Consider the following 12,108-nt stretch of genomic DNA (forward strand, 5'->3'; position numbering starts at 1 on the left):
AACTCTCGAGCCTCGCTCGAGCTCGACGCCCCTCCTCTCTTGCGGTTCGCCCCCCGTCTCGTCTCGTATTCGCACAGCTGCTTCATCAACGTTACAGCGGAGAGCAGAAAGAGCTTTCTAGGAATTAGTGCAAAGGTTAGGGGCTCGTGCGGAAAACTCCGCGCAACCTGGCCATCGACCACCACGGCCCCGCGCCCACTATAGCCAAACCCGTCTCCGCTTTCCTTTCCTCCTCCGTCCTCCCCCCCCCCCCCCCCCCCCCCCCACCTCGCGTCTCTCTCGCCCACACGCGGAGCGGCAGCCGCGGGAGCCCCACCCGCCCACGCCGCCGGCCATGTCGGTGGAGACGGAGCGGAGCTCCACCGAGTCCTCCGCCGCCTCGGGCCTCGACTTCGAGGACACCGCGCTCACGCTCACCCTCCGCCTCCCGGGCTCCGCGTCCTCGTCCTCGTCCTCCTCCGCCTTCCCCGACCCCGACCGCAAGCGCGCCTCCTCCGACGCCGACGCCGGCCGCTCCTCCCCGCTCGCCGCCGCGTCCTCCGATGCTCCCCCGGCACCCAAGTACGGCCCGCCTTCCCCACCGATAATCTTAGGCCACGCACCTGTCTCCTTTTTCCAGGAAGAAGGTGGTTGATTTGGCGAGAGGTTAGCGTCAGCCTGACTGTTGCTTGCTTGCTTCCGCCTCTGCCTCTCTCTTCTGGTGGCCAGGGCGCGGGTGGTGGGGTGGCCGCCGGTGAGGTCGTACCGCAAGAACGCGCTCGCCGACGTCGCGGGCTCCAGCAAGGCCAAGCAGGCCGCCAAGTTCGTCAAGGTGGCCGTCGACGGCGCGCCCTACCTGCGGAAGGTGGACCTCGAGGCCTACGCCGGCTACGACCAGCTCCTCCGCGCGCTCCAGGACAAGTTCTTCTCCCATTTCACCATCCGTGAGTACCACCCCCCTCTGCCGCGCCTGCTTCTGCTTACCGCAGCAGCACTTCGCTCTGTTTGGTTGAGCGTTCCAGCTGATGAGGGTGCTTTGCCTGGACGGCGCGCAGGGAAGTTCGCCGACGACGAGAGGAAGCTGGTGGACGCAGTGAACGGGACGGAGTACGTGCCCACGTACGAGGACAAGGACGGCGACTGGATGCTCGTCGGCGACGTCCCCTGGAAGTGAGAGCTCCTTCAATCTGTACTCCTACTTTCCCTAATTCGATTATTACGACTGCAGTTCGTGCTTGAGAATACTATAGTTTCTAGCGTATGATCAATGCTTAGGATCTTGAACTGATCATCAAGTTATCGTGGTGGCTTTGGTTTGAGAATTTCTTCCGAGTCCTGCAATGAACTACTTTTTGTTGGAATTAGATTGCGCCAAGTATATTTGCAATCAGCATGATTGGTATGAATTGAAATTGGGTAGGAAGGAAAGAAATCCTAGGGGGTTGTTTGGGTAAATAGTGATGAGTAAGGGATTTGACCCAATTGCCTTGGAACGGCACTGAAATTGCATCAGCTTCCCCATCCATACAAAGTGATTGATTTAACTGATGAAAGACCAAAGGGTGCTTTTCTTGATTTTTTAGAAAATTTATTTGTACTTTTTTCTTACAGTATTGCATTGTTTTAAAGTCAGATTCATCATAGGTACCCTTGGTTGTTAGCAATACATGCGTGTAGCATAACTGCATTTAAGGAGGATTTGCTTCTCTGATTCTGCATGTACTGATCCATATTGTCGTTGGAAATAGAGGGCGATCTCATGAAAGGAGACTTGGAGCACACCCCTTTGTTTTTGCTATTTACAGACAAGCGATGGCATTTCCTTTCCACCTCGTAGTTTGTTGTGATCATATCATCGTACTGATCACAAAGGCTTGCCTCTCCTTTTGGTCAAGTTTAACTTAGATAGCCAACAGGGGAAAATGAATCTAGTTATGCACACCTTTTTTGCCTTCTTGTTTCTTTAATCCTATATATCATCCAGAAACATCTATTACGTGGATCAATCACAATAGTTTCTTTGAGGTTTCTTGGACCGTATGTGTGGCTATTATTGTTTCTAGCTTTTAGCAGATTAAACAACTCTGGTGTATTGTTTGCTCCACAACAGAGCAATTCGTGCGGCCTATGTATGAAAAGATTGACTTTATTAGTGGGGGGCTACTTTGGATAAGGTTTTGTTTCTTGTTTTGTTCTCCACTACTGGATTGCACACTGTTCACAGACGTATGGGCTCTGCTATGTACTGGGGCGAAGCCACGGTGAGATCGACCGTGGTGCACAGCCTAAAGAATTAACAAACTTTTTCATGATTATATGGCGAAACAAAATTTAGTTAGCGGTAAAAAGAAGTTTACCCTAGTGCACGGGCACCAGGGAAGCCCAACGTGGCTTCGCCCCTGGCTATGTAGCAGATTGCTTCTTGATCCTTCTAGGAAATATATTAACCTGAGCTTTGAGGTGGTTTGGTATGTGTTATGTTGTTCTGCATCTTATTTCTGGGTATACTGCAATGAACTAGAATAGTTCTTCATAGGTAGCTGCAAGTTTATAGTAGACTGTTCCCACTAGACTTCAATTTGTCAAGTTTCTAAGTTCTAACTAACGCTTATGCAGGATGTTTGTGGAAACCTGCCAGCGCCTTCGTCTGATGAAAAGTTCAGAGGCTGTCAACTTAGGTACATGTTTCCTGAAGCTTTTCTTCCTGTGCTACAATTGTCAGCTAATGATGACAACCATTTTGATTCATTACTTTTCTTTTATGTAACTCACAGCACCAATAACTGCCCGATGAAACACACTCACGCTCGATTCGCACGGACTTCTTGAAGGAAAGATGGAACCTTGCTCTCCTGAGGATCTTCACGTGAGATAGAAATGTGTACAGTTGTCGCCTACCCCGCTTTTGGTCCCCTTATGCTATTGTGCTGAGAAAAGGTTGTAGTTGCATTACTTGTCTCTAGTTTCTACATATATATCCGAAGCTTGAAATATACACGCCTACAGTTCGTCTCTCACTGAATAAGACCAGACACGCAGAACTCATGTTCGTCGATGCTTGTCGCCTGCTTGCTGTTTTGATGTTAGGTGGTTATATTGCGTGTTACTCCCTACAGGTGTGAGGCTGATGGCATTGCTGTCATATGTACATCTTATTGTGCTGAGCTATGGTTTTGTTTGAAGTTCATGGTTATCTGTCCTTTGAGAGTTGAGACGTCATCAGCTTGTTCTGTTGGTGAAATTTCTGGTTTCCGCACGTTGACTGTAATACCAGGGAAAAACCGTGGACGGTCCGCTAGGGATCGGCGGACGGTCCGCCAAAGTAACGCCTAGATATTTATCTTGGATGTGGGATCCGCCTGTCATATCCTCTTTCCTCTTCATTCTTAGACCAGAGACGAGCGGAGCTCGTCCGCTCGCCCCATCGTCGCCCCTTTCCGTCGATCTCCACCCTCCGGCCACCAAACCTCGATTCCTTGCGCGAGCACCTTCCCCAGCACCTCCTCCACCGTCCCCAACCCCTAGCCCGGCTTTTCCCCGGCCGGAATCGCTCCAACCACCACCGGTCACCATTGGAGCCTCTTGGAGCTTTGCTCCACCGTCGATCCACCTCTCCGGTCGTCCTCCGCCCGAACCGACCCCGGGAATGGATTCGTGGTGAGTTATTTGTACTCTCCGGCCTTTTTCCCCTTCCGTTGTGCGCCGCCGCAGCCGCGCTTGCTGTCGCCTGTTGCGCGGTGTCAAAAGATAGGAACGGCGGATGGTCCGCCTAGGAGGGGCAGACAGTCTGCAGGTCAAGTAGAAGTTGTCCAGAGACGATGTTGTCTCTGGTGTTTTCGTAGAATCGAACTGCGGACTGTCCGCTATTGGAGAGCGGACAGTCCGCTGTAGAGATCAAAATTTGTCCAGAGACGATGTTGTCTCTGGTGGGGTTTGCAGGGTTGAACTGCGGACGGTTCGCTATTGGAGAGCGGACAGTCCGCCGTATAGTCTAGAATTTTGTTCATAGACGTTATCGTCTCTGGTGGAATTGGCAGAGTGAACTGCGGACGGTCCGCCAAGGAGGGCCGGACGGTCCGCAGTAGAGATTAGAATTTTGTCCAGAGGCGTCGTTGCCTCTGGTGGTATTGCAAAGTTAAACTGCAGACAATCCGCGATGTTGGAGCGGACGGTCCGCCGTATAGATTGAAATTTGTCCAGAGAGGTAGTTGGTTCTGGTGGGTCGGCAGAGTTGTACTGCGGACGGTCCGCCACTTGGGCGCGGACAGTCCGCAGGGCATTCCAGTTGAAGTATAATAGTTGCATCATTGAGCTGTACTCAATTATTTCATATGCATTCGTGTAGCATCCGCCGTTGAGGACGTCATGTTCGAGGTGATTGCGGCACCACAGGAGCAGCCGGAGCAAGCCCAGGAGGAGAGGCGTGAGAACCCAGCCCAAGGCCCGTCTGACTCTAGCTCTGAGCAGCAGTCCGAAGGCAAGCCCCGGTGCACATCCTATTAATTTAAATTATGGCACCTATATATGTATTTATTACTTGTGCACTATGTTTAGGAGTTGTTTGAAACCCTAGTTGCATAAACCCTAGGTTTCCTTGAGTTATACTAGTATGTATAAGACGATAGAAATGCTATGCTAGATAGGGTTCGGTAGAAGTCGAGTAATTTTTGGTTACTCGCGAGATGTAGGATAGTTTTATGTTTCCATTTTTTAGTTACTCATCTTGAGATGAAAGTCTTGGAATGAAAGAAAGAATAAAATCTGAGACCGGGCGGGAGAGGTGTAGTTCTGCCTGTGTCGGTTAAGGACCGAGCCGTTGTTGGCCATGTTGATCATGTATGAACTGTACTAACTGCATGCCGGGAGTAGGAGGTAGTCGAAACCAGTAAGCCGAGTACTGCCTCACCTCGAAAGTACAGGACTCCATCTCACCTCCTGGGGTAGTCGAGTAGTCGCGGAGAAATGGGGATGCATATGTTTACTTTTGGTGGTCTCACGTTGAGCTCAGCTGACCATATGATGGTGGGGTGGTCCTGTAGTTCGAGGCGGGGAGGGGAAAGGTCGGTGCGTGGGGTCCGACGGGGCTTTTGCGTGCCGTGTTGGTTAGGTCCAGCTTGCAAGGTTAAATCGAATCGATTCGCCGTCAGTCGCTCTCGGACATGGGCACCTTGATCACTGCGTCACAGCGTAGTATCGAGTGGGAGTATGTATGGCATATGGTTATATTCACTTGGAATGTTATTATATGCTTTACCATGTTTGCTCTAGATATGCTAAATTAGATGATGGTCAAGATATATAGAATCATGAGCTAAAATATGGAAATAAGGCTTCACTTTAGTCGCTTTTTCCGCAAAACTAACCACCAGCCAAAAGCTTTGCATGTCTAGATATGTGGGCTAAGTTATACCCACTGGTCGGGTAAGTCTTGCTGAGTATTAGTTGCTCAGGGCTTTTGTTGAAACATACTGCAGGACCCGCAGACGTAGACTTCTGTTCCTGCTGCACTAAGTTCATCCGCCGGGATGCAGAGGGATGGGAGGTTGTGGAGTCAGATGTTTAGTTAGCGATCTCCCTAGGGTACACTTTTGGTAGTTGTAGGCCCCTTTCCTCTAGTTGAACCCGGGTTTCTGTAGTGCAAAGTTTGTAAATTATGTATTTATTCAAACTCGGTTTGTAAAACTTAATGTAAAGTCTTATGAATATTTGCTGTATTTTCGTATTTCTGTCGTGCTTGTACCATCTGCGCTCACCTTCGCGTGGGACTATCGGTGTTCTTTCGATCGGGACGTGGGCTGAGAAAGGGCTGTCAAATTAAACCATTAAGCTAATGCGCCCGATGTGTTCAAATGACGGCCATTACGCTTAATTGAGAGTTTTAATTTGACGGTTCCGTCACATTGACTCTGTGTATAAAATGACGAACTTTGGTATCAGCTGGGTTAAGATTCAGATTTCAGACGACTGATGTTTCACCACCGTTCAGGTGCAGTAGGTTGCTCCCATGGGTCCTGGAAGGTCTGAAATGAATAATCATTCTGAACTTCCCTAGTGAATGGTAGTCAATGGTTGGTTTCTTCTTTAACCAATGCCATGCCATGCTGATGCCAAACGAAACGGTCATCGAAAATGAATTCATGCTCCAGTAGTAAACACGCGGAGATCTCAGATGTGCTGGCTACCTGACCATGTCCCATTGACCCGGCTGAGATCAGGTTTTTTTTTTGAACTATGCCAGGAGCACTGGCCCATCATATAAGACTCGACAATGAGCACCCACGCCGACCGCACGCTCGAACGCAGGTGAGACTGTCCAGCTGTCTGGAACGCGCCTACTGAGCAACTCACTCCCTAACCCACCTAAACACACGCACACACACTGCTCAGTCTCCACTGGGGATAAACCCCGGCGCAGCACCCGGTCGATCCCGATGGGATTCGAACGCGGGCGGGTGGGTTCCCAGCCGGGCGACCACACCACCGGGCTATCAGCCCGTCTGCAGATCAGTTTTCCTCTCCAGGGTAAACCAATTCTTCAGTTGAGGACCATGATCTCTCTCCCTCACCATGTTCTTCCAGCACCTCTCTGAAGCCTGAACGAAGCCGACACGATCAAATGAGGGGTCCTTTTCTTTCCTTTTTTCCGCGAATCCGCGGGTGCGGTGGGACGGCGAGAGGCGCCGGTTCTGGGCGCTCCGGAGCCCAGGATTGATTGATCGGTGCCGTGATCTCGCCGAGCGGGGCCGGCCTGAATCCTGATGGGCGCATGGTACGCGGAACATGGGTGGAGGATGGCGACGGCGACGCGCGGCGTCAGCTTTGGCGAGGGTTTGGCCGGGGCTTGTGGCCGGGGCCTGGTCTCGTCGCCGCTGAATGAGGTGGTGTGGCGGCGACGGATCAGGGCTGGTGGCGCCCCCGTTTTTTGAGTGAAAACGACCGCCTCATCCGTCTGTGTCCGGTCATCGTCGGGCTTGTCACCTGCCATGTCAATTTCTTGGTCTTCTTTCCTTTTCTGAAGGATTTGTTCCGGGAAAGTGACATAAGAATGGAGCCTTGGTAAGCTAAGATTAACACGCTAGGCTTCACTTGAAAGCATGAGCAGATGCATCAGGTTGTGTATACTCCCTCCGTCCTGTAATGTAAATTATTGGAGGGTTTAAAATTTATACATAAATGTAAGGCATTCTAAAATCCTTTGCATAGAAAAAACATGATAATGTTTTTGATTTTGGTGTTAATTTTGTAAATATCAATTGTGGTGGGCTGGAGCAGTAAAAAAAGGCATGCCGATCTTTTTAATTTTAGTACGGGCACTGAAAATTAAGCAATTGATTAATTGAACAATGCACTAATGAGGATACATGCATTTTTTCTCGACCTTTATAATTTGTCTTAAAAAACTCAAAATGTCATTAGTTTCAGGACGGAGGGAGTACTACTCTATAGCATCATGGATTTCATGAGCATAATAAACATTGAGTTTGAGGTCTTGGGGTGAGCAAAAGCTCGGAGGACTTCATGGCTACTCAAACCACAGGTTGAGACTGAAATGAAATGATTAGGTGTTGGGATGTCAAACGAAGCCATCATTAACTTTTGGATCGGAAGAACTACTCATCACGCACTTGTTAGAAAAAACCTACAAAGGGCGTGTTTAGATCCAAAATCTCAAAATTCAAAATTTTTATAAATCGTCTGCATGATATATTAAATATAGTTGAAAAATAAATCGCATTACACAAATGGACTGTAAATCGCGAGACGAATCTAATGGGCCTAATTAGGACGTGATTTGACAATAAATTGCTACAGTAAATTCAGAGGCGAAGCCAGCCGAAAATCTCACCGGGGTCTGCAGTGTTGGATAATGAGGTCATCTACCATAGTGTACAGTAATTTTCTATAGGATATACTGAAATTCGTCGGGGTCTGACGACCCCAATGCTAAAGGACAGCTCCGCCCCTGAGTAAATCTATAGTGAATATGTGTTAATGATGGATTAATTAGACTCATTAGATTCCTCTCGTAGTTTACAGACAAGATCTATAATTAGTTTTGTGATTAGTCTATATTTAATACTTCAAACGTTGAAAAATTCTCTTCCAAAATTCAAAAATCCAAAATGAACTAAACACACCCAAAATACAATAAAAAATGTTACAGTGAGTATTTTGAAACCTACCTATTTGTACGAACTTCATATGAATTTCTATGAACTCATGTTCCATGCCATAGCGGACCTTGTAACTTTCCACACCTATATGATTTTGTCATTTCAAAATTTTTCTATTCGATTATGCACCAGCACGTAGGTCCATGCCATGATGTCTCGTACTCGAACATCATCTCATATTCTCATGAAGTAACAGAAATAGGTGAATTTAAAAAACAGTAATACTCCTAGGTGACAAATATTATAAAACGATATAACACTAAAATGAAACGGGCAACTCATAAAATAAGCTTACAAATTAAAATACTAGTAGGAAACAGCCGGTGATATTTCTCCGACCGTTACAACCGATCTCCCATTATCCAATCACCATCATGCAGTTCATACCCGTATGCCTTTTCCAGAGCTAAACAAAGAAAGCAACCATAAAAAAAAGGGCAAAAACAACCGCCCACAGATCCGACGGCCGGGGAAGCTCCACCGCCCGATCCAACGGCCCGCGCGCGCCGAGCGGGCGATCCACCCATCGTCCTTGCATCGCTCAGGCAGCTCGCTCACTCGCAGTGTCCTCTCACCTCGCCTCGCCTTCTAGCGGCTGCCCTGCCCTGCCACCAAATTTCTCCTCCTCAAAACGCCAAATTTTTCCCCACCTCTCCACGCTCCTTTCCCCTCCTCCCCCCGAGATCCCATCCATGGCCGCCTCCCGCCCCCGGATCTGGCGCTGAGCCCGCCATTGCCGGATCCCTGCCAGGCCTCCGCGCCCCGCCGTCGCTCGCGCTCTCGGCCCCGGTTAATTTGCGGGGCGTGTCGTCCCCTTATCCGGAGGGTGGTGGTCGATCTGCATCGGCGGCTGCAGCTCGCCTCTGCGATCCCTTGCGGTTGTTGCTGGAGGATCGGCCGCTCGCTGCCGTCGCCAAAGCGGGGTCTTTTACGGCCCGGGATTCGCGCCGCGGTGCTGTCGAGAGGAGGCTGGGCTTGTTGGAATTGTTGTTTAATTGGGGAGATTGGATGTGGTGTTGGTGCCGCCGGATCTCGCCGCCATGTGGAAGCAATTTATTGGCAAGCTCTCGTGGAAGGTGATGAAATCCAGCTCTGGCGGTGGCGGGGGCGCGGGCTCGCCGCTTCCGAAGGCGCCGCCGCCGCTGCCGTTGCCGCGGGAGAATGGGGCCGCGGGGAAGCCCAGCGCCTCCCCTCCGTCCCCCTTGGCGGGCGCCGGGGCCGAGGTGAGGTCCAGGGAGGAGGCCTTCATCCAGAAGGTGAACATTTGCTGCGCCGTGTACGACTTCTCCGACCGGGGCAAGGACTCGCCGGAGAAGGAGCGCAAGCGGCAGATGCTCATGTCCCTGGTCGACTGCATTGGCGCCGCCGAGGAGCCCTTCACGGAGACGATGATTGCGGCGTGCGTGCGCATGTTCGCCGCCAACCTCTTCAGGGTCTTCCCGCCCAAGGTCCGGTCGGGCACCACGGCTTCAGAGACCGAGGAGGACGAGCCGTTCTTCGATCCGTCCTGGTACCACCTGCAAGTCGTGTATGAGTTTCTCCTTCGTTTTGTGACCTCTCCGCTTGTCGATGCCAAGGTAGCTAGGAAGTATGTCGATAGTTCTTTCGTCTCGAAGCTGCTCGATCTGTTTGATTCCGATGACCCAAGGGAGAGGGACTGCTTGAAGACGATATTGCATAGGATTTATGGCAAGTTCATGGGAAACCGCCCATTCATCCGCAAGGCTGTGAGCAATATCTTTTATAGGTTTGTGTTCGAGACTGATCATCACAATGGGATCGCTGAACTGTTGGAGGTCTTTGGCAGTGTAATAAGTGGGTTTGCAAAGCCATTGAAGGAGGAACATAAGTTGTTCTTATGGAAAGCATTGATTCCGCTTCATAAGCCGAAATCAGTGGGAGTTTATCTGCCGCAGCTGACGTATTGCATCACACAATTTATTGAGAAGGAACCAAAGCTTGCCGGGACTGTGATTAGAGGCCTGTTGAAGTATTGGCCAGTTACGAATAGTCAGAAGGAAATGATGTTCTTGGGCGAGTTGGAGGAGGTGCTGGAGTTGACTGATATGGCTGAATTTCAGAAGTGCATGGTTCCCTTATTCCGGAGGATTGCGAGTTGCCTGAATAGCTCTCATTTTCAGGTGATTTTCTTTCTGAAATCAAGTAATCCTTGGTTAATGTGTTCACTTGAACTGTGTCTTCTCTGTGTATTTTGCTGTGCTCTTCTGCTTATAACAATTGGCATGGTAACAAATACCAATAGGAAATATATGCTCGTGTAATGTTAATTCCTCTAATAAAAGATTTTGAGCAAATCTTCTTTATTATCAAGTAGTAGTTACAAAGTTGTTTTCCAGCTGAATCTTTTGCTTATGTTAATCCAAGAATCTGTTTGACCCCTTTCCTTTTCGTGTTACTTTTCTGATTTATTAGTGTTCCTTTACATGGTCCCCTGCGCCTTTATGACATAGTGCTTGCTAACTAATGATAAGAATTTCATCAGTGGCTAAAATCTTTTCTTGTTGGCTAAAGTGAGACCACGCTCTTATGTTATTGGCTCAGGTGCAGTTGGTGGTCACTTTCTAGCCCAGTGAGGCTTCAGGCCATTTGTTTTTTTTTAACATAGGATTGGAAAATGCTCAATAATTCTCTAGTTCCGCCTTAAATTGGTCTCACTGTACTCTAGAAGTCTAGGCCACAGAAGATCAAGTCCTTGGTCCAAAGGCAGGTGAAGAGGAATATTTGGGGGCTTGATGTGTGGCAATCATCAAAATCTGCTGCTACTTTATATACTCCAGTCATGTTCTGAATGCAAATGCTCTTATTTCTTAATAAGTAGAAGTTGTTGGCATTTGCACTTTGTGGAGCTTGACAATCAACAAGGTAGAATTGTGATTTTCCATTTGAGCTGTCTACTGATTTTGTGCACTGATGTGAATTGGTCGCACTTACTCCTATTTTCTTATATGCAAAACATAGATTTAGGATTATGACCGGCCTGACACTACTGCCCGGTTTGTTCATGTCACATAAATATTGCACTGTTGCATAATGTAGCCTTTGAAACTTAAGCACTGCTGCTTTTCTTTGGCATGCTTTTTGTAGGTTGCTGAGAGAGCTTTGTTCCTATGGAACAATGAGCACCTGTTCGATATGATCTCCCAAAACCGTCAAGTGATCCTGCCGATAATATATCCAGCTCTCGAGCGGAACACCCGTTGGCATTGGAACCAATCGGTCCTCAATGTAACAATGAACGTGCGGAAAATGTTCCATGACTTGGACGAGAGGTTGCTCCTAACTTGTCAGAACAATTTTGAAGAGGAAGAAGAGAAGCGAGCCGCAACCGAGGAGCGGCGGAGGCTCATGTGGGAGCAGCTGGAGCGGAGCGCCGCGCGTGGGTACCAGCAGCCGGTGATCGCCGCAGACGTTAGCTTTCCGCCGCCGCCTTCATCAGCTCGTCTGGTAGCCCCAACTGTGACATGAGGTTGGAACCAACTGCATTTCGTTTTCACCATTTGGTAGCTAAATTAGATGAAGTTGCTTGCTTCACTGGGGGTGTACAAAGGCATTTTGTTACCTTTTGTATGCGCCCCCTCTGCCAAAGTCTGTAATTAATAGTTGATGGTTTGAGGACCAAGGGACATTTTGATTTTTGCATGGCGTATTCTTGGAATGGGGTGTTTCTTGTCTAAATCTTGTCTGATTCAAATTCTATCAGAATGCGTTGTGTTGTCTGGACAGCGTGCATTGCATGAGAGGACAAGTTTTCAGCCTTCCTTTTTGCTGTTTTTTAATTGTGGTCAGGTTGAAAGGAAACAAGAGCAGCTGAAGCTAGCTGATATGTAAACGTCTCTTTAAAATGTTGTCCTTTAGGTTGTCTACTTGGTAGCGAATTTCTAAGCAGGATCCTGTTTGCATGACCTCACTCTCTTCCCGTAGACCAAGAGCTGGC

The 12,108-nt window shown here is 48.8% G+C and overlaps 2 protein-coding genes across 2 annotated transcripts; both read left to right on the top strand.

Annotated features, from left to right (window-relative positions):
- Positions 1 to 255: 255 nt before the first annotated feature.
- Positions 256 to 3,178, top strand: LOC120675780 (auxin-responsive protein IAA1-like). Its single transcript, XM_039956990.1, has 5 exons — positions 256 to 561; positions 709 to 923; positions 1,035 to 1,149; positions 2,596 to 2,657; positions 2,754 to 3,178. The coding sequence occupies exons 1-5, from the start codon at positions 335 to 337 to the stop codon at positions 2,771 to 2,773; spliced, it is 639 nt and encodes a 212-aa protein (XP_039812924.1). The 5' UTR covers positions 256 to 334; the 3' UTR covers positions 2,774 to 3,178.
- Positions 3,179 to 8,750: 5,572 nt separating this feature from the next.
- On the top strand, positions 8,751 to 11,932 carry LOC120672549 (serine/threonine protein phosphatase 2A 57 kDa regulatory subunit B' kappa isoform-like). Its single transcript, XM_039953026.1, has 2 exons — positions 8,751 to 10,294; positions 11,259 to 11,932. The coding sequence occupies exons 1-2, from the start codon at positions 9,194 to 9,196 to the stop codon at positions 11,637 to 11,639; spliced, it is 1,482 nt and encodes a 493-aa protein (XP_039808960.1). The 5' UTR covers positions 8,751 to 9,193; the 3' UTR covers positions 11,640 to 11,932.
- Positions 11,933 to 12,108: the final 176 nt, after the last annotated feature.

The sequence above is a fragment of the Panicum virgatum genome, chromosome 5N (assembly GCF_016808335.1).
Source record: "Panicum virgatum strain AP13 chromosome 5N, P.virgatum_v5, whole genome shotgun sequence".
Lineage (NCBI taxonomy): Eukaryota > Viridiplantae > Streptophyta > Magnoliopsida > Poales > Poaceae > Panicum > Panicum virgatum.

Excerpts from the sequence above, each read along its gene's own strand:
- LOC120675780 (XM_039956990.1), top strand. The coding sequence starts at position 335 with ATGTCGGTGGAGACGGAGCGGAGCTCCACCGAGTCCTCCGCCGCCTCG. Across the intron at positions 924-1,034 it reads CTTCTCCCATTTCACCATCC|GGAAGTTCGCCGACGACGAG; the intron begins GTGAGTACCACC and ends GACGGCGCGCAG. Across the intron at positions 2,658-2,753 it reads TTCAGAGGCTGTCAACTTAG|CACCAATAACTGCCCGATGA; the intron begins GTACATGTTTCC and ends TGTAACTCACAG.
- LOC120672549 (XM_039953026.1), top strand. The coding sequence starts at position 9,194 with ATGTGGAAGCAATTTATTGGCAAGCTCTCGTGGAAGGTGATGAAATCC. Across the intron at positions 10,295-11,258 it reads TGAATAGCTCTCATTTTCAG|GTTGCTGAGAGAGCTTTGTT; the intron begins GTGATTTTCTTT and ends TGCTTTTTGTAG.